This window comes from Kogia breviceps, chromosome 4, assembly GCF_026419965.1.
Source record: "Kogia breviceps isolate mKogBre1 chromosome 4, mKogBre1 haplotype 1, whole genome shotgun sequence".
NCBI lineage: Eukaryota > Metazoa > Chordata > Mammalia > Artiodactyla > Physeteridae > Kogia > Kogia breviceps.
The window spans coordinates 76,879,932-76,899,363 of NC_081313.1; the positions used below are offsets into that span (position 1 = coordinate 76,879,932).

General features: G+C 37.7%; 2 protein-coding genes across 2 annotated transcripts in view; one reads left to right on the forward strand and one right to left on the reverse strand.

The window, feature by feature from the left end:
* Positions 1-1,595: 1,595 nt before the first annotated feature.
* RFESD (Rieske Fe-S domain containing) lies at positions 1,596-11,543 on the forward strand. Its single transcript, XM_059061479.2, has 4 exons — positions 1,596-1,736; positions 7,358-7,533; positions 7,644-7,678; positions 9,981-11,543. The coding sequence occupies exons 2-4, from the start codon at positions 7,359-7,361 to the stop codon at positions 10,242-10,244; spliced, it is 474 nt and encodes a 157-aa protein (XP_058917462.1). The 5' UTR covers positions 1,596-1,736; position 7,358; the 3' UTR covers positions 10,245-11,543.
* An 851-nt stretch (positions 11,544-12,394) lies between these two features.
* The window catches only part of SPATA9 (spermatogenesis associated 9), a 28,704-nt gene continuing 21,666 nt past the window's right edge, over positions 12,395-19,432 (reverse strand). The window contains 3 exon segments of the mRNA XM_059061478.2: positions 12,395-12,802; positions 18,036-18,067; positions 18,070-18,130. Coding sequence (XP_058917461.1) covers positions 12,515-12,802; positions 18,036-18,067; positions 18,070-18,130 — 381 coding nt within the window. The 3' untranslated portion in view covers positions 12,395-12,514.

Here is a 19,432-nt window from a genome sequence, read left to right on the forward strand (position 1 = left end):
ATGGGTTCCTGCTGTTAACTCACATGCCTGTGCCAGCTAGGCTAGGCACATACCTCTGTGTATGTGAGTCTCAGAAGTGGAGAGGGGTAGTTTATTCTGCCTCCCACTACAGCTTTCTAAGCATTTCATATTTTCATGTGACCAACAACGTTAATACTTTAGGTAGAAATAAAAGAAAGTTTTGCATTTCTCTCTCATTCTTCTTGTGTACTTAAGAGTGCTTATCTACTGAGGTCTCCAATTGATTCAAAATCATATTTAAAGGTCAGTGGATCTAAGATGTGTCTTATTTTAATGCCCGAATTATGCCAAAGAAAAAAAGAAGTACCTTTCATTAAAAATGGCAAACTTATTTAGTCCTTCAATGACACAAGCCGAGGATTGCTAACACGCTCCATGTGCCAATAAAATAATTTGGGCCAGCTAACAGATAATGTAAATTATAATAAATCCAAACATATTTTATTATCACTTTGGTAAAGCGATTCAACAAAACTAGATGGTTAATTTGTACTTGGCTCATTGAAACAAACGGTCAAAAAAGGAAATTATCCCATAAAATATTACTGTTACCCTGAAACTATACTGAAATAGCACTGGCGACAAATCCATTATTCTGAGTTTCTCAATCTTTTACATGTTTTGGCTCATAGAAAAAAATGGCATTTGTTTGGCATACTGAGGTAAATGAATAAGGCTCTGGGGCTTCAGCTGCCCCTGGCCTGTTGGGCCTCTCAAGGACCTGAGATCAGTATGTCAGCATATTAAATATAGATTGTGGGTTTCAACCGTAAGGTCACACTGGAATCACTTGGGAGGTTAAAAAAAATAAGTCAATTCCTCCTCCTCCCATGACCCGTGGAGATTTCACTGGTTTGGGCATCAGGAGTCCCAGGTGACGAAAGTGTGACCAAAGTTAAGAACCACTGCATTAGGAGATAGCCAAGGAAACTTAAAAAACCTACGAGACTCATCTAGCTTCCAACTTTGAACACGAGTATGAGGTGTGTGGGGTTTGTTTTGCTTTGTTTTTGTTTTTTTCTCAGAGAAGTATAAAGAGAAAAAACAAAGTTGAAAAGTTCAAAAAATGAAAGTGAAACCCATCTCCCCCAAGTAACCACTCTTAATTTTTTTAAAGCTTATGTATATATCTACATATTTGTATCTCGAGAAATAATTTTTATTTACACCAAAGAAAGCACATTCCAATGTGCTCTTCAGTATGTGGCTACAAAGTAATTCACATGTCTACACTGTATTTTATTTAACCACTTCCCTGTTGATGCCCAGTTGAGCTGTCACTCTTTCCTTGCAATTAACATCTTTATACATGGATTATATGCATCGTGACGAACTTTGGTAAATATTTTTATAAGCTAAATTCCTATAAGACCCCTGAGTGAGTTTAAAATCTGGATAAACGTTGTTAGCTCAACAAACATTTAAAAATAAACTGATGACACCTACGTTTGTCAAACACGATTAAGACTGTCAGTTCGGAAGTCCCGGCGGAGCGCGGGTGGTTGGCGGCCGCTGTCAGGTGGGGTCGTCGGCCAGCTGAGCCCCAGATGCAGTCCCGGGGGCGGGGACACGCGCGCTCAGGTCACGTGGGCAGCTTCGTCCCGCCCCACCCCGCGGAGCTCCACGCGGTGGCCGGAGCCCTGGCTGGCTCACTAGCCTCACGCCGGGGCGCTGCAGCCGGGTCTCCCGGAGGTGGAGCAGGGGACTTGAGGCAGGTAAGTTCTGTTCTGGCCGCGGGATTGGGCGGCCGGGCGCCGGGCGGGGCTCACGAGGCTCGCTGCTTCCGGCCGGACGGCGGGCCCGGGCTCGGGCTTCCGGCGGCGGCGGCGAGTTGGAGCAGGCGAGGGCGGGTGTTGAGTGGCCTTTGCTCCCGGCCCTTCTGAGCACTGCAGCTCTGCCGGCCTCGATGCCGCGTTCATTAACCGTTAACCCCCAGCGCAGGCTTCTGCCAGGCACTGCGGGGTCACCGAGCTTGTCCCCCGTCGAGTCTGGGCCGCACCCTGGACCTGCCGCCTCAGTGGGCCTTTTTAAACAAGCTTTCCTGGCATTTGTGCGCTCTCACGCGTAAAAACTGCTCCAAGGTTTCTGCAGCCCCAGCCGTCCCAGTTATCCGTCTCCTGAAGTCTGCAGGTGGAACGATCAGCCACATCTGGACAGCCACGCTCGGGCTGCCTCTGCGGGTTTTGAGCGCCGGTCGTTCTGAGAACTGCAGGACGTCTTTACTCAAACGTTAAACACAGCTTGAAGTCCTCGCTCATAAGCTGTCAGAGGTGGCAGGCCTTAGAGATGGCCGCTACCGTGATCGCAGCGTTTCCCACGCTCCTACTCTAGACACTTGACTATGGAGAGGCATTTATCCCTCACCACCGTCGTATGTGCAGGGCTTTCTTACAGCTGCGCACCTGCAGCGCAGCGAAATTAGGCGACTTCTCCCAAGTCACGCAGAGCCGGGATTTAAACCCAGGTGAGCGCACCTGGTGCTCAAAGATCTCTAATATCACAGACGACAGTAGCTCTAGGGCGGCTGCGCAACTTGATTAAATTATTAGGGAAGTATTCTGTTTTAAACATTTGTTGACACGACTCTTGCACACCTGGCGTTCCTAAATTTAAAAAAATTCAGGACCATCATCTTCGGATATATATATGGTGTATACACACACATATCTTTACTAAAAGGTTTTGCACCTTCAAGATAGTTTACCCGCAGGCCACCTATTTTTATAAATCCGTGGATGCTACTTACATAAAATGTTAAGATTTATGTATCAGTGTGCTCAAAGTTTAGACTCATAATATCTCGGTTTGAATCTTCACTGCTATTTTGTGAGTTTGGGCAAGCTTTTGTTAAAGAAGGTCCTTTACCCTTAGTTTCCTCATCTGGAAGATAGGCATTTTTCTGAGAATTAATGAATTCATATTTGCAAAGAGTCCAAGCACTTGGCACTCACTGAAGGGTAGCTAGTTTTATCTGTTATTATTCTGCCATCCAAAGCAATATAAAACTAAGGCATTTCTCTTCTCTGAACCTAAAAGCAAGGGTGTCACCCTGGAGCTCTGCATTCTGATAACGTGTAGACCAAGTCCCGAGACTCAGTAAAAGCAACTCTCTGCTTTTGTGCTTAAGAAAAATAACAAATTCCTTTAATTTCACGTTTCTTTTGTCCCACTGCCTTCTAGAAACTTAAGTTATGCTTTTTAAAAATTCAACCTGAATAGATTCCCTATTCTGGAAAGGTATCTAATAGAGACAGAGGATCCATTTAGCTAATTTGTAATTTTATGTGGTGTTAGCACCTTTAGAAACCTAATTTTAGGCACAGGCCAAAAAATATTTCTTGAAGAGAACTGTGGAATAAAATGGCTCAACATTTCAGAAGGCAGTTTTCTTCATCTGGCTCCCATACTGGGTAAGCTGTTTAATTTTTCACTTTCTTTTTATTCTGTTAAGATTCTACTATCTTAGGGACTTCCCTGGTGGTGCAGTGGTTAAGAATCCGCCTGCCAATGTAGGGGACATGGGTTCAAGCCCTGGCCCAGGAACATCCCACATGCTGCGAAGCAACTAAGCCTGTGTGCCACAACTACTGAGCCTGCGCTCTAGAGCCTGCGAGCCACAACTACTGAGCCTGCACATCACAGCTAGTGAAGCCAGTGTGCCTAGAGCCCGTGCTCCACACGAGAAGCCACAGCAATGAGAAGCCCGCACACCGCAACAAAGAGTAGCCCCTGCTCGCCGCAACTAGAGAAAGCCTGTGCGCAGCAACAAAGACCCAACACAGCCATAAATAAATAAATACATTTTTTAAAAAAAGATTCTACTATCTTAAAGTTGACTCAAAACAGAGGAAATGTGTGGGAGCATATGAATGGTGCATCAGAGTAACAGTAATTAAGGTGAACACACTGACTCCTATTGTTGTATGAATGGACTGTGATATTCACATGTTTAATTAAGAATAATATGGGTGTTAATTATAAATAGTCACCAGATAGCATATATAAATAGAACCACCTATGATGCTTAGAGGGAACAATTATTTGAAGGATGAGATAATACTTTCCTAAGCAAAATGCAAAACTAACCATATTTCTCTGAAATCTTTATCATTTAGCCCCAGCTTTCTCTGCTCATTTCTTATCAGCCCCTGCAAAGTTGCCTACAGTTTTCCTTGGTTGGGGGAACACCCTGCAAAGACTTTATGTTCTAAGAGACTTAAACGAGGAAGGATAATGTTTGGTTCTCATATATTTGGGAGTTGGGTAGAAGTTAATTAACTTCTGATGCTACTCCACATCTCATGTGTTTTGTTACTGGCTTGATACTAGTATTTCTTTTCCAGTTTTTGCCTGGAAAAAAAAAAGTAAGAGAACTATTCATTTATTTCCTCCTGTAGTGGCAAGTCTTGAAATAAGCTGTACAAAACTTTCAAATATTCCATTCGTGATCTATGTACAGGCACATTCTCTGAGGATAGAAAGTACCATTTTATCCCTTTTCTTGGATTTTGGATCATTTGCTACATAAATATAAAGTAGGATACAAATATTGAAAAAAAGTAATTTTAAATATAAGACTAAATGTAACATTGACATTTAAGAAAATTTGTGTTTATTATCCCCTTGCTTTTCTCTGTAAGTTTTCCCCATATACGTTTATCCATGAATAATATATTTAGTTTTGCCCCTTTTTCCATTTGATAAAAATGGAAGCATACTCTGAATTCTTAAAATTTTTTTCATTGAAAGTTACATTTTTGAAATTAATTCAACTTGATGTAGCCATATATTTTTCACTGCTAAACAGCACTGCATTGAATTTGTATAAAAATTATCCATTCTACTGTTGATGGATTTTGAGTTGTTTCCTGTCTTTTGCTGTTATAACCATTCTTGTGCATGTCTCCTGGTGTACCTGTGCACACTTCTCTGGAATATACCTGAAGTGGGATTACTGGGTCATGAGTATGTTCAGCTTTACTAGGTAACGCCAGACTGTCGTAACTGTAATTTATGTCATCACTATATCAGTTGCTCCATATCCTCACCAATACTTGTTACATTTTTTTGACAGTCTGTTGGATAGAAAATAGTATCCTATTTTGACTTTGCTTTACATTTCTTTTGCATTTTCCTACTAATGAGGTTGAGCATCTCTACATGTGATTACTAGCCATTCAAATTTCCTCATCTGTGAAATATTTTTTCATGTCTTTTGCCTATTTTTGTAATGGCTATTTGGTATTTTCTTACTTGTTTATAGGAGTTCTTCATATATTCTGAATCTTAGTCCTTTGTCAGTTATATGTGTTTCACAGTCCGTATTTTTCTTTTCCTTTAGCCGATTTCCCCCTCTCCTCTTTTCAGTTCATCTGTCTGTTCCCATTTTTCTTATCATTGTTGCCCCTCTGTCTGTTCTGTCACAAAATGTGATAAAGGCCGCACATCCAACAGTGTGGAGTAAATGCTACCACCTGAGTAATCTGTGTACTTTGGGTACCTGCCAAAATCAAGTAAAACCAGATAACCATTTAGAGTTGTTATAATGCAGCCTCTGGTCAGCCATGGCTAACCCAGAAAATCTAAATGTTGGATGTACTTCAAGAATTGTATTAGACCTTATTCCCTATTGATACTCCCACTCCAAGTGATTATGTTGAATTCTGTAATTTGAAAACTCCCAAATTTATATCTTTAGTGATTCTCAATGCTAGTCTCACATATCTGACTTTTGACTTGATATCTCCCCAGATGTCTTTTAAGTACCTCAAACTCACTATGTGCAAAATGTAACTACTTCCTGATTTTTCCATTCCTGCAAAATATCATTTTCCTTTCTCAGTCTTCCCACAGTCACAAAACATGTAGTTGCACAAACCTAAAACCTGGGAGCTCTCCTTTATTTCTCTTCTGTTGCTCCTTCACTCTAGTTCATGAGCCCAGCCTCTTATGCCTCACTCAATTTTCTTACTGGGGAGAGGAAGGAGCTTTGAATTCAATGTGTAAAGGAAAGCATTACACAAATCAGGTTTAGGAAATAACAGAGATGTCAAATTTGTACACTGAAGTTTGCATTGTTAACCCTTGCTCCAATTATTAGGAGATAAAGGAAAAAGCACAACCCTTTGAGTGGCCTCAATTTTTGTCTTGTGATTTTTATTGCATTACATGCAAAGATTCAAAATATACTCTTGCCTAGGGGAGAAAGCTGTTTGTCAATCCTAAGATACATGGTTCTTTACACTTTTTGAAAGTTATGGACCACCACAATCTCTCTCCTGAGATAGGGAGAAAAAGAAGGAATGTTTCCAGAAACTTTGGGATAGCAACCCTAATGAAAAGAGGATAGGAATAATAGGACAGATTTAGAATTAGAAGTGGAGAAAGAACAAATATAGAAATTCTTGGCAAAACAGGATGTACAGTTTTATTCAGAAACTGTCACAGGAAAAAAACTTAAATACCCTCATATGGGAGGCTCTTGGGAAAATCCTCTACATGGGGCCTTAAATGCCTGACAATGATATATCTTGATGTTTCTTTATTATAGAATTAACAGACTATGGCTATGTTCTTAAAGTACACAGGAGTCTCTTTGAAAAGGTTGCTTTCAAAGAAATAGGCTGAATATCTGTGCTAAGAAAAAAATATATTTAGAATACCTACAAATTCTCTAAAATGTATATACTTCTATAAGTTAATTGAGGAGAAAGTCATCTTTCTGAATGCCCAAATAAGACAGAAGAAAGTGATGACATTTTCTGTGTGAGTTAAGAAAATGGAAGACATCCATTCACACTTAACCCCTTCCACTGGAACACAGTTACCTGGTGGATCTATAAGAGCTGGATGCCCACTCCAGGCAAAACCAAATGAGCCACATCAACCAAGGGGTCCAAGACTATTCAGACTATTGAAAAGTCCTACCTTCAGCAGAAGCTGAAAACAACATGGATAATATGCAGATGTTGTTTACCACTGAATTTGAGAGGGAATAAAAGGATAGTGATGCTTTAGTGTCTGTATCTTAAATATCTGTTCTGAAGTATCTGTCTAATGCAATGAAGTGAATCAAGTACTAGTCCAGCCTCAAAGTAGGCAGTCCTCCCTAATTTGGGCAAGTTTTAAGAGCTGTAGCTGACAATCGTGACTAACTATAATCCAGTATTTATTTTTTATTTTATATAGCTACAAAAAAGTACCTCCATCAGTCTCAGAGAAATAAGTCTTCTCTTATATGATTATCTCTGTGAGTCAAGTGTAGTGGAACTAGAGAAGACCACCTGTAATTTTTTTTCTTTCTTTTTTTGTTTGTGGTTTGTTGTTGTTCAACTAGCATGGATCCTGATGGCTCTGAGCAAGATCCTGAAATGAAGAAATATTCTTCTGTCTGTGTTGGCAGAGAAGAAGATATTAAAAAATCTGAAAGAATGACAGCTGTTGTCCATGATAGAGAAGTGGTCATTTTCTACCACAGAGGAGAATATCATGCTATGGATATTCGCTGTTACCGTAAGATTTTATTTTTCATTTGTAAACCTTGTATTTGTTTACTATCCACGAAACTTCAAAATTTCATTTTTTTTTTTACTGACTAGATGTAATATTCAATTCCTTTGCAGACTCAGGAGGACCTTTACATTTAGGAGAAATAGAGGTATGTAAAATTAAATCTATTCTCAACGAACTTAGATGTTTCCTATTTATATTCTTACTATATTTACAGTCTCTATTCAAAAATAATTTATATTTGGGTTTGAACTATATTTTAATGCTTTGAGTACAATTACCAATATTCTAGGAATTCACAACAGTACAATGTAAAGAAAACCATTTTACAGGTAAATATGAAAAATATGCCTGTCTTCTGACATAGCAAATATACTCTGAGAGATCTACCCTGCATATTATTGCACAAATGTTTAAGTATATATACACTTACCTATATATATATATACACTATATATATATATACTAAAGTATATATACACACACACACACGCACACACACACACACACACACACACACACACACATATAGGAGAGGTTCAGTGTAGCGAAAAGTTGAAGGAAATCTAAATGTTTTAACAATAGGAAACATTTTAAATTATGAATAGCCATGCTATGGAATAGTATACAACCATTAAATTAATGAGGCATGGGTTGTCAACAATATATTTTTGAGTGAAAAAAGCAAGTCATAGAATAATAGGTCTAATGAGATCCTTTTTTTTGTTTGTTTGTTTGTTTGTTTTCGGTACACGGGCCTCTCACTGTTGTGGCCTCTCCCGTTGTGGAGCACAGGCTCTGGACGTGCAGGCTCAGCGGCCATGGCTCACAAGCCCAGCCACTCGGCATGTGGGATCCTCCCGGTCCCCCTGCATCGGCAGGCGGATTTTCAACCACTGTACCACCAGGGAAGCACAAGATCCCATTTTTTAAAAATAAAAAATAACATTCACTTTTTACTTTATACACTTCTACATAGTTTGAATTTTTCCAATGTGTATATATTACTTTTATGATTTAATAAAGCTATAAAAATATATATTTTAAGAAAGAAGTAACTCTTTGAAGGCTTAACTGAGGAAGGAATGGGGGCACTGTCTTACTTCCTTGCATTCTCAAACCAGCTGCCTAATTTCTTGTTTTCTACTTCATGAAACTTCTCTCTCTCCCCTTCTCCCTCTCCCCTCACTATCTCTATCTCTCTGACTGGTACAAAGTACATGCTTAAATTTAGTGTTCCACTCTCTCTACACTTCATATCTACCTAGTTCCACACCTGTCCTCATGTTAAAACGTGTGTTTAAATTATGAATGAATTTATGAATTATGAAACTGTTTGCTGACGGTTCTGGCAGGGGAGGGTGATACAAAACAGCATTTCTGCACTTCTGGCATAGAGATAAAATGTAAGCATCTGGGGGCTTCCCTGGTGGCGCAGTGGTTGAGAATCTGCCTGCTAATGCAGGGGACACGGGTTCGAGCCCTGGTCTGGGAGGATCCCACATGCCGCGGAGCAACTAGGCCCGTGAGCCATGGCTGCTGAGCCTGTGTGTCTGGAGCCTGTGCTCCGCAACAAGAGAGGCCGCGATAGTGAGAGGCCCATGCACCGCGATGAAGAGGGGCCCCCGCTCGCCACAACTAGAGAAAGCCCTCGCACAGAAACGAAGACCCAACACAGCAAAAATAAATTAATAAATTAATAAACTCCTACCCCCAACATATTCTTTAAAAAAAAAAAAAGTAAGCATCTGGATGATAGTGTGGAAGAATTTCCCTCAGTTTCAGACCATAATGAGAGCTGCAAGACCTTGCTACTCAAAGTGTGGTCCATAGACCAGCAACACTGGTGACACCTGGGAGTGTCTTAAAAATGCAGAATATTGTGCCCTGCTCTTGGACTACGGAATTTAAACAAGAGCTGCCTCTAAACAAGATCCAGGTTATTCCCAAGCTTTTTAAAATTTTAGAAGCACTGCTTTAAGACAGTTAAAAGTTGGGAATTAACTACTTTGGACCATAAATTGCTCTTCATTTAACATATGCACTTACGCCTTTAGTAACCTCTCTTGAAATTATATCTGAAGCTTAACATTCTTCCACCAGCTAGTGAAAATTCGTTTAGAAGCACTTGAAGCCCTTGCCCCATTTCTGTCAAGAAAGTGACATTAATATCTAACAGATAACAACACACTGCAGTCACATGGTGTAGTTGCCTGAGCTAGTTATCTTCTGCTAGAGCTCTAACAACTGGGTTTCTTATCAACTGCAAAAGGAACTTGATGACTGCTAAGATTAGATTCTGCCTTATGCTGAATAATTTGTAAATGGCAGGGAAAAAGAGAAGCCTGTTTTTTAACCTGGTTCTTCTGCAGTAGATTCTGTTCTGAGCCTGATGTTTATTGTCAACATTGGCAATGTCAAATTATAAAATCGATTCTTTGTTTCCCCAGGAATTTGATGGACGACCATGTATAGTTTGCCCCTGGCATAAGTACAAAATTACTTTGGCCACAGGAGAAGGACTGTATCAGTCTATAAACCCTAAAGATCCATCAGCAAAACCCAAGTGGTGCTCCAAAGGAATAAAGCAAAGGATTCACCCAGTGACAGTGGACAATGGGAATATTTATGTGACTCTTTCTAATGAGCCTTTTAAGTGTGACTCTGATTTTTATGCCACCGGAATCTTCAAAGTAATTCAGAGTTCTTCCTGATAAAATTTTATGGCAATGAAAAATGTTGTGTATGTTTTGAAAGTATTTTTAGAATAACCTTTGCTTCAATACCAAAGATGATGAACTTTTTCCAAAATAGGCACATTTATTATCTTTAACAATCATATAAATGAAAGGTTCAAAGCACATGTACTTAGTGTGATGTAAGGATCATCATCAGGATCTATAGAATACATTTCAGCCAATCCTCTAGATTGATTGGAACCTGAAGGTTATAGGTTTAGAATATGCATTTTAGGAAGGATGAAAATAATTTAGAATAACCAAAGTGAAGAAAGGTTAAAAAAAATTAGATCTACTAGGAAAAATTTAGGGGGAAAATCCCTACTTGATATAGCAGACTTTATCATGGAAAAATTTTAATGTATACAAAGTAAACAGAATAATAAACCTCCACCACCCATCTTCAACAATTACCAGCATTCTTCCATTCTTGTTTCATTGATGCATGTATTCACCACCTCCCCTATTGATCGTTATAATTTTTTTAGGTAAAATTTAAACACACTGAAATGCTTAAATCTTAACTGTTCAGTTTTTCCAAATATATAGCAGACCATTTACACTTAAAAAATACCTCCCAAAATGGGATCAGTTTACATGCTGAATTTAAAAACAAGAAACTTAATTTGCCTGACATCAAAACCAAGTAAACTTTGGCTCCATTTCTCTCCAGTCAGGGCAGACAGTTTCAAAGTAAGGAAGATACAGCTGCTCCCCAGCCATAAGAGATGTGAAAGTTTCAGTGAGCCAAAGTACTTAGAACGCCTATATGAAATTTTCAAATAAAGTTTTTTTTAATTTTATTTTTATAGAATTTTGTGCATGTATGTACAACTAAGTGTTTCAAGTAAATGTTATAGAGAGAAGAGATATAGGGTGTTGTTTCTTAGAGTCTTCTGAGTTCATAGGCACAGTTGATATTAAGTTGGTTCACCCTGCTTTTTCTATGCCAGTTATTTATGGCCAACGCTGTTCTGGTTGCGTCGTGCCAACACTGTACTATAAAACCCTGGGTACTGATCATCTAAAACTCAGCAGCACATAGTAGACTATAAGAGTAGGTGGGACCAGAAGGAACTAGGATGAACAGATTATTAATTCAGAGTGAGAAAAGCTGTTTGTCAAAATTGGAACTTAGTTTCAAACCACAGTAATCTTCTTAGTGACATAGGACTGAATTTAGGCTTAATATTCCAAGGGGCCCACCTGGATCCTTTCCCTTTGTTATTGTTAAAATAAGTGAATAAAGTATGTATCATTAAGGCTGTGCTTACAGAGCCCTTTGTTACATATTTACACTTTTTTTCTGATATATTGCTACATGCTACCCATATTCCAACACTTGCTATTCACTAGACTACTAATGAGCCAGGACTGGGCTTTTTATAAATACTATTTTTGTCAGCAGCTACTCATCAGGTACAGGAAATGTACCATCTCTGGGATGGGTACATCCCAGCCTATTATATCAGGTGCTAATCCTCCAGTGACTTCACATGTGTCCAGAATTTAAGATGCATGGAGGAAACCAAAGTACCTCCTGCAGGCAAAACCATGACCCTGGTTTGCAGGGCCAATCACAGAAGGATTTTTTCTCAGGATCCAGTGGCAACAATGAGTAATATGGACTTGGCTTCTGGTTCTTAATTTGTTCCTCTAGATGTGGAAATTAAAAATGTCATGTCATGTCCTGCTTTCATATACAGACCTCATCAGATTTGTAAACAATATTTTGTTTTATAAATTTACATCTAACAAGTTCTTCATAACTTTACAGATGAGTTTTAAAATAACTGATAATAGGCAGACTAAAACTATACAGCCTGTAGATAGAAAATATATATATATATCCTTTTATTATTTCTGAAAAAGATATGTAGCATTTTACCAGGGAGATTTTTTTCCCCTCCCAGATAAGTAATTGGAGAGATACTCTAAATGAGTCTTTAATAAAAACATAAAGGTATTATAAACATGCCCATATTATAAACCATAGCATAGAGTCTAACCCACCAATTTTCTGGTTCATTAAAAAATATCCATAGTCATATATACTACATCGATTCATTTTATTTTATCTACCATATAAATACTTGAGAATGACATTTTAGCAGTAGTCCCCCTGACCGTTTTTTTTTTCAAAGCAGAGCAGTCAGAATATGAAAACTGGTTTCCTAATTTTGTTAGATGAAATGTCATTAGATAACTCTTAAGCTCTGTTTAGTGATATTTAAGTTCAGATTTGCTCATTCATTCATTTCAGTTGATTGGTCAAACACAGAATGTAAAACCTGGACCTTATTACTCAACTTATTAGCCGGAAGTTTGGGGTGATCTGAAATATTCTCCAGCTTCTCCGGTAATGACCTGTAAAGTTTTGCCTTGATTTCACCTTCAGGAAACAGAGGCTCAGAAAGCACAGGCTCAGAAAAGGCTTTTCTAAGATTTTCACTCTCCTCTCTGTTTTGCCTTATGGATTCTTCTTCTTGGAAAATTTTCATTACCTTCTCCAGCACAGCATTAACACAGACTGTCTAATAATAATAAAAAATTTTAAGTAAGGTTTCTTTTTAAGCTACTAAACTTACAGATAAAAATCCAATAAAACATTTAACATAAAGTCATTAATCTGTATATTCTAAGAAAGGAGCACTTTTGGGACTTCCCTGGTGATCCGGAAGTTAAGACTCTGTGCTCCCAATGCAGGGGACCCAGGTTCCATCCCTGGTCAAGGAAATAGATCCCGTGTGCTGCAACTAAAGATCCCACATGCTGCAATGAAGATCCTGCATGCTGCAACTAAAACCTGGTGCACCCAAATAAATAAATATTAAAAAAAAAATCTAAGCACTTTCTTCCAGGTCCCCCTGGCACATGATAAACATGAGGAGATTGATTCCTTATTATAAATATACCATAATCTAGAAAGAAAATTAAAACATAGTATGCTTTAATAAAGACATGCTTTATATTTTCCCCAATTCATCAGATGTTTTACATCTTTATTCTCTGATTTAATTAAATGAAACATTTCTGAAACATTTTCTGAGAGATGGAATTTGTCCTCAAACATGTTAATATCTCAAAGTAGGTTTTTTGTTTTTACTTTTTTCCCCCTAGACTTTGCTTATACCAATTGTATGCAATTGGAAGGGCATAAACATTTTGCTAAGAACTTAGTAAGTTAATGGATCAGTGATTTATAAGCAAACTTGTGATCCACTTTCCCTCAAAAAATGCCATTCAGTACTTAGTGTGTCAATACAAAGCACACAGAGAAAAATAACTTAAAAATTGAGAATCACTAAGAGCTGTATCTGTTAAACCTGTAAGTTTACTGATGAAGATGATGATGCCAAATATTTAAGGCAAGCAACAAGAATAATAAAATCTATAAACTATGAAAACACCTAAACTAGCTTATTTTACCAAAGAGATGCCTCCCAGGTGACATCATAGGCTATAAATGCTTAAAAGGTTTTTCTGAAGAGGGTAACAGAGAAAGGATTCAGGGCCTTGGCTTGAACAGCCTCTTTTCTCCTGACCTCCTGCCTCCTCTTTTCTTGCCTGTCTCCCACTATAGAATGGGCAGACACCAGATGCTTTCCTTCACTTCCCTGTGTTACTGTATGGCAATGTGACCCTGTTCTGGTCAACTAAAAAAAATGTCTGCTGTGGAGGAAGATAGGATTTTTGGAAGAGTTTTTCCTCCTTTTATATAAAAAAGACTCTGTCTTTTGCCTCTACTATCTCCTCCCTCTTGCTTTGGACACTGATATGGATGTAAGGCCTGAGCATGAGGCAACAAACCTAAGGACCAAAAACAACAAACAGGATAGCCAAAGAGAAAGATGGAAGGGCCCTGGGTTCATGGTGACATTGTAGAGCCACTGTACAAACCCGGCAACTGCCTAACTCGAGACTTCTAATTAAGAGATATATTTAAATGTCTGTATTGCTTAAGGTATTCTCAGGTATTTTTGTTACTTGTATCTGAGTATACCCAAATCTAGAGCTATAAACCTTGAGGTCCATCACTTCCAAATGCAAACAGCTTTAACCATTTATCACAAATATGATCATTTTCTATGTATGCCATGCTGTGAAAAAAGGTGGGGAAGCCCTATCCTATTTGATACATTTCTTCTTCCCTCACTTGCAACATTTTATCTGTGCCCATTCTAACCAATTCTGTCCAAGTCTCAGAAAATGAAGGGTCTTGATCAAGGGCAGCATCTCTCTATCTTTGCTTTTAACCTATACTTTACCATTTTGTCTATCAATTATTCCCTCCTTCTTCAACCTCTCATTCTTGACTAGCTCCTCCCCTGAAACCTGTAACATGCTGAAGTACCTTCTGTCCTAAAATTTAAAAATTAAAAATCACTCTGGCTCTATGTCCCTCTTGACTGCTACACACACTCTTCTTCATCAAACCAGGGCCGACAGTCATGATTTCCATTTTATCATCTCCTCTTCACTCTTCCTGCTTATTTCTGTCTTCCTTATCCCATCTCACCACTGAAATAGTTCTCAAGATGGTTAATTCCAACATCTTTACTACTAGATCTAATGGACACTTTTCAGATCTTCATTTTACTTGACTTTTTCTGCTTGTATGTGACACTTAACCACTCACAACTTCCTAAGTCTCTATTTCCTTGCCAGTGTTTCTCCTGATTCACTTCCTACTTTTCTAATTATTGGTCCTTTGTCTCCTTCATGGATTTCTTCTTAGCTCACCTTAAATGTAAGCTGTTCTTCACATTTCTGTCAACTTTCTACTCTTTTCACTTGCATGGTTCCACTCACGGGGCATTAACTTCCAACATATATGTTATTTGCCTTCAAAAACGTAATTCTAGCCCTGACCTTTCCTACGTCTTGGAGGCATATATGACCAATTATCAGAGGTCACCAAAAAATGGTCTCTATTACCTACTTAGAAAGTTTATAGCATGACAAATCATGTAGGATGACCTCAAAAGCCTTTGAAAAATTAGAGAAATTTTGGTTTTTAATCTAGTTTGTTTTAGTTTCACCATAGCTATTTCATCCCACCCATTTTCTGCAGTGTATTTGCATCAATTCTGTATGAGATTCACATTTAAGATGCTGAGCATTTCTCAAAAATTTAAAAGACTTGCAACATTTTTTATTTGATAAATTAAGAGTTTTTGAAACTGTAAATATGTTTAAAAAGTTCTTTTACTTTGTTTTTTTTCCAAGGATGTCTTGGCTATTCTTTACCATTTGCATTTCCCTATAAATTTTAGAATAAACTAGTCAATGTACACATATACACCTCAGATTTTAATTGGGACTGCACTGAATCTCTGGATTATGGGGAAAATTTAATCTTTATTATTGTGTGTTTCAATATGATCAAAAATATTAACAAGTATGTAAAAGACCTCTAACAAAAAAAGCCATAAAAATTATTAAGAGAAATTAAAGAAGATCTAAATAAATAGAGGAATATACCATGTTCATAGATTGGAAAGAGAAATTCTCCCAGTTATCAAGACTTATTGTAAAGCTCCTGTAAATAATACAGTGTTGAATTGGTGCAAGAAGACAAACAGATCAACTGACTAGAACAGAGAGAATATAAACAGACCTACATATCTAAGGACAATTGATTTATTTAAAAAAAGGTGTTCTGGGGCAATAGGAAAAGGGTTTTTTTTTTTCCCCCAATAAATTGAGTTGGATCAACTGGATACCAATGGAGGAAAAATTTTACCCTTACCTCATACCAATTCCAGATGTAATCTAAAAGTGAAAGGCAAAATAACAAAGTTCCTAGGATATATCAGAGGGAGTAGTTTCAGAACCTAGGATGTACATCAAGATTCCCTAATTAAGACATAAAAAGCACTTAACAAAGATTACTAAATTGGACTATATTAAAATTAAGAACTTCTGTTTTAAAAGACACTGCTGAAAGTGAAAGGCTAGTCACAAAATAAATCTGCCCATATTCAACCCAAAAAGGTCTTGTTCTAGTAATATAGTTAAAAGTACAATTTGATAATAAAATGATGGACAACTCCAAGTAGGAAAATGAGAAGAGACTAACAGAAATTAACAAAAGAGGATATCCAAATGTCCAATTAATGTATAAAATTATTCAATCTCATTAATAATCAAGAAAATGCAAATTAAAACCACAATATGATAGTACTACATACCCACAAGAACGGCTATTCTGGAAAAGATTGACAATATCAAGTGTCAGTGATGATACAGAGCAACTAGGATTAATAATCTGCCAGGATGAATTGTTAAAACCATTTTGGAAAACTTTGGCAATATCTACTAGAGATGAACATCTGCAAATTCTACAGTCCAGCAATTTCACCAAAACATATGTACAAGAATATTCATAGCAACCTTATTCACAATAGCCAAAGTTGTAAATAATCTAAATATTCAAAAATAGAATGGATAAATAGCTATATATTTAATCAATGGAATACTACACAGCAATGGCAATCAACAAACTACTGTTACAGGAAACAAATCTCACAATGATAATGTTAGGCAAAACAAGACAAATACAAAAAAAATATAGTGTATGATTTCATTTATATACAACTCAAAAATGACTATGATATTAGAAGTGAAAATAGTGGTTGCCTTTACAGAAGAGGTTAGTGGAGTTTCCCTGGTGGTGCAGTGGTTGAAAATCTGCCTGCCAATGCAGGAGACACGGGTTTGAGCCCTGGTCCAGGAAGATCCCACATGCCATGGAGCAATTAAGGCCATGCGCCACAACTACTGAGCCTGCACGCTGCAGCTACTGAAGCCTGCGTGCCTAGAGCCCATGCTCTGCAACAAGAGAAGCCACCACAATGAGAAGCCTGCACACCACAACAAAGAGTAGCCCCTGCTCACCGCAACCAGAGGAAGCCTGCACGCAGCAACAAAGACCCAACACAGCCAAAAATAAATAAATAAAATTAATTAATTTAAAAAAAAGAGGTTAGTGATTGTGAGGGGGGCAAAAAACAGTCTTCTAAACATGAGGTATAATGTTTTGTTTCTTGACCTGTGTGATACATAGATTAATAAATTTTCTGATAATTCATCAAGGTGTGTATTTTTCTCTTTGTATGTTGTACATTTTAAAAAAATTAAAGATAAGCATAAATGGTAGTGGATTAAAAGAAAATCTTATAATTTATAAAATTCTTTATATTTTTATCTTTTTTTTTTTTTGGTGGTACGCGGGCTTCTCACTGTTGTGGCTTCTCCCGTTGCGGAGCACAGGCTCCGGACGCTCCAGGCTCAGCGGCCATGGCTCACGGGCCCAGCCGCTCCGCGGCATGTGGGATCTTCCCGGACCGGGGCACGAACCCGTGTCCCCTGCATCGGCAAGCGGACTCTCAACCACTGCACCATCAGGGAAGCCCTTGTCATGCTTTTTAATGAACACTTTTGGAATTCAAAAGACAGAATACTGAACTTTAACCAACCATGGCACAATGGCTGAAACAAAACAACTGTAGCTAAATGAAAGCAAAACCAAAATGTTTTGAGCAAATAGTAATAAGTTTTATAAAAATAAAATTATTTTATTTATCTAAGCAACTTAGTTTTTGGTGGATTGACTTGGCTCCTTAGAAATGTAATTTTTTAATGTAAAATTATTCTGTGTAACAAGAGAATTTAAATACCTTACTTTATGAATGGACTATACAGTATATCTTTACATAAAATAAGTATATTTATTTCTAGATTCTAATAATTTTCTTAACTTACCAAATAAATGAGTGCTGCATATGAAGCATACATATGCTAGTTAAAGCAGTCTTTCCTGGGAAAGAAATGATTTCAAACAAAGATCCCTTTCTGACCTGAAAAAAATGAAAGAGTTTTCTTATAAAACAAAAGATTTTCAACATTACAATGTTAAATTTTACAATGTTGTTGTAAAATGAGAATTCAAATATTTATAAAGTCATCTACTTTAGATCTGAGTTTTCTCACATCCTGAAAATATATTGTTTTTCTCCTTTACAAAATACTTTCTTTTGCTAATTTAAATCTATGACAAATCTATAAAAAATCTTGCATTTCCAAAATCTGAATTACTTTCTTACATTTACCAAGTGTGCTCACTAGGGGGTGCCGCTGTGCCTCTTAGAAAAACAGTCTTTGTCCAAATTAATGTAGTCATCCTTTACTAAATTCTTCACCTCTTCAGTTAAGCAAACAGCAGTCAAAATACCAAGCGTTTCCGGGAGATTAATGACCTGCTTGGAAATGTTAATCATGAGAATGCTGAAGGCCAGGCATTAACCTTAGATGATCATTAAGCTTCAGGAAATACTTTGTGCTCATATTCAGCATGCTTTTTGAAATGTAGACGTTTACACCAATAAAGAATTTGTCTCTCAGATGTTTCTACCTTCTAGAAGGTGTCCCTGCCTCAACATAACAGTATAATATATTCAGTTTAAGGGACCTATACTCTCTTATAGGCTACCTCTGTTGCCTTGAGCTATAAGGATATGAAATGATGACATCAGGAAAAACATTCCCTTCCCATTCAGCAGTGAAGTGGCAGTTAGCCATGCTCCTCTGAAGTAAGAGCCAAGCCACTCAGAGGCTTCAATAACTCCCAAAATGTACAGGCTGTATCCTAAAATCATGTAAATGCATAGTAAAAATGCACACAAATTAGAAAGAAGTGTATGTATGTGTTCATTAAAAAGTTATTTATAACACTGAAAAACTGAAACAATGACAGCAGAATGGCTCGGTAAATTATGCTACATCCACCCAACGGTATATTTCAGCCTTTTAAAAGGTGCTTCTGAAGAACATGTGATAATATTTTATTGAACAGACATTTATATGGCACTGTGTACCAGGCCCTGTTCGAAATGCTTGTTGTTGTACTATACTCAGTTTTTGCTTACTGCTGTCACTACTGATGAAGAACAAAACTACCCATCACAATTTTCTTCTTCTCTCAAGTGATTTATGGAATGCCAAAGCCAAGAATACTATCTAGCCTAGTAGTTAAGAGATGGTGGGGTAAGGAGGGAGGGGGAAGGGGAGTTTCCCTTTTTATTCCCTACATTTCAGGCCATACCAACTCCTACACATAGGTATAGGTGGGGGCAGTTTTAGCCCACTCTCTCCATAAGTCA

Coding starts and splice junctions, on each gene's coding strand:
- RFESD (XM_059061479.2), top strand. CDS start 7,359: ATGGATCCTGATGGCTCTGAGCAAGATCCTGAAATGAAGAAATATTCT. Junction 7,534..7,643: donor TATGGATATTCGCTGTTACC/GTAAGATTTTAT, acceptor ATTCCTTTGCAG/ACTCAGGAGGACCTTTACAT. Junction 7,679..9,980: donor TACATTTAGGAGAAATAGAG/GTATGTAAAATT, acceptor TTGTTTCCCCAG/GAATTTGATGGACGACCATG.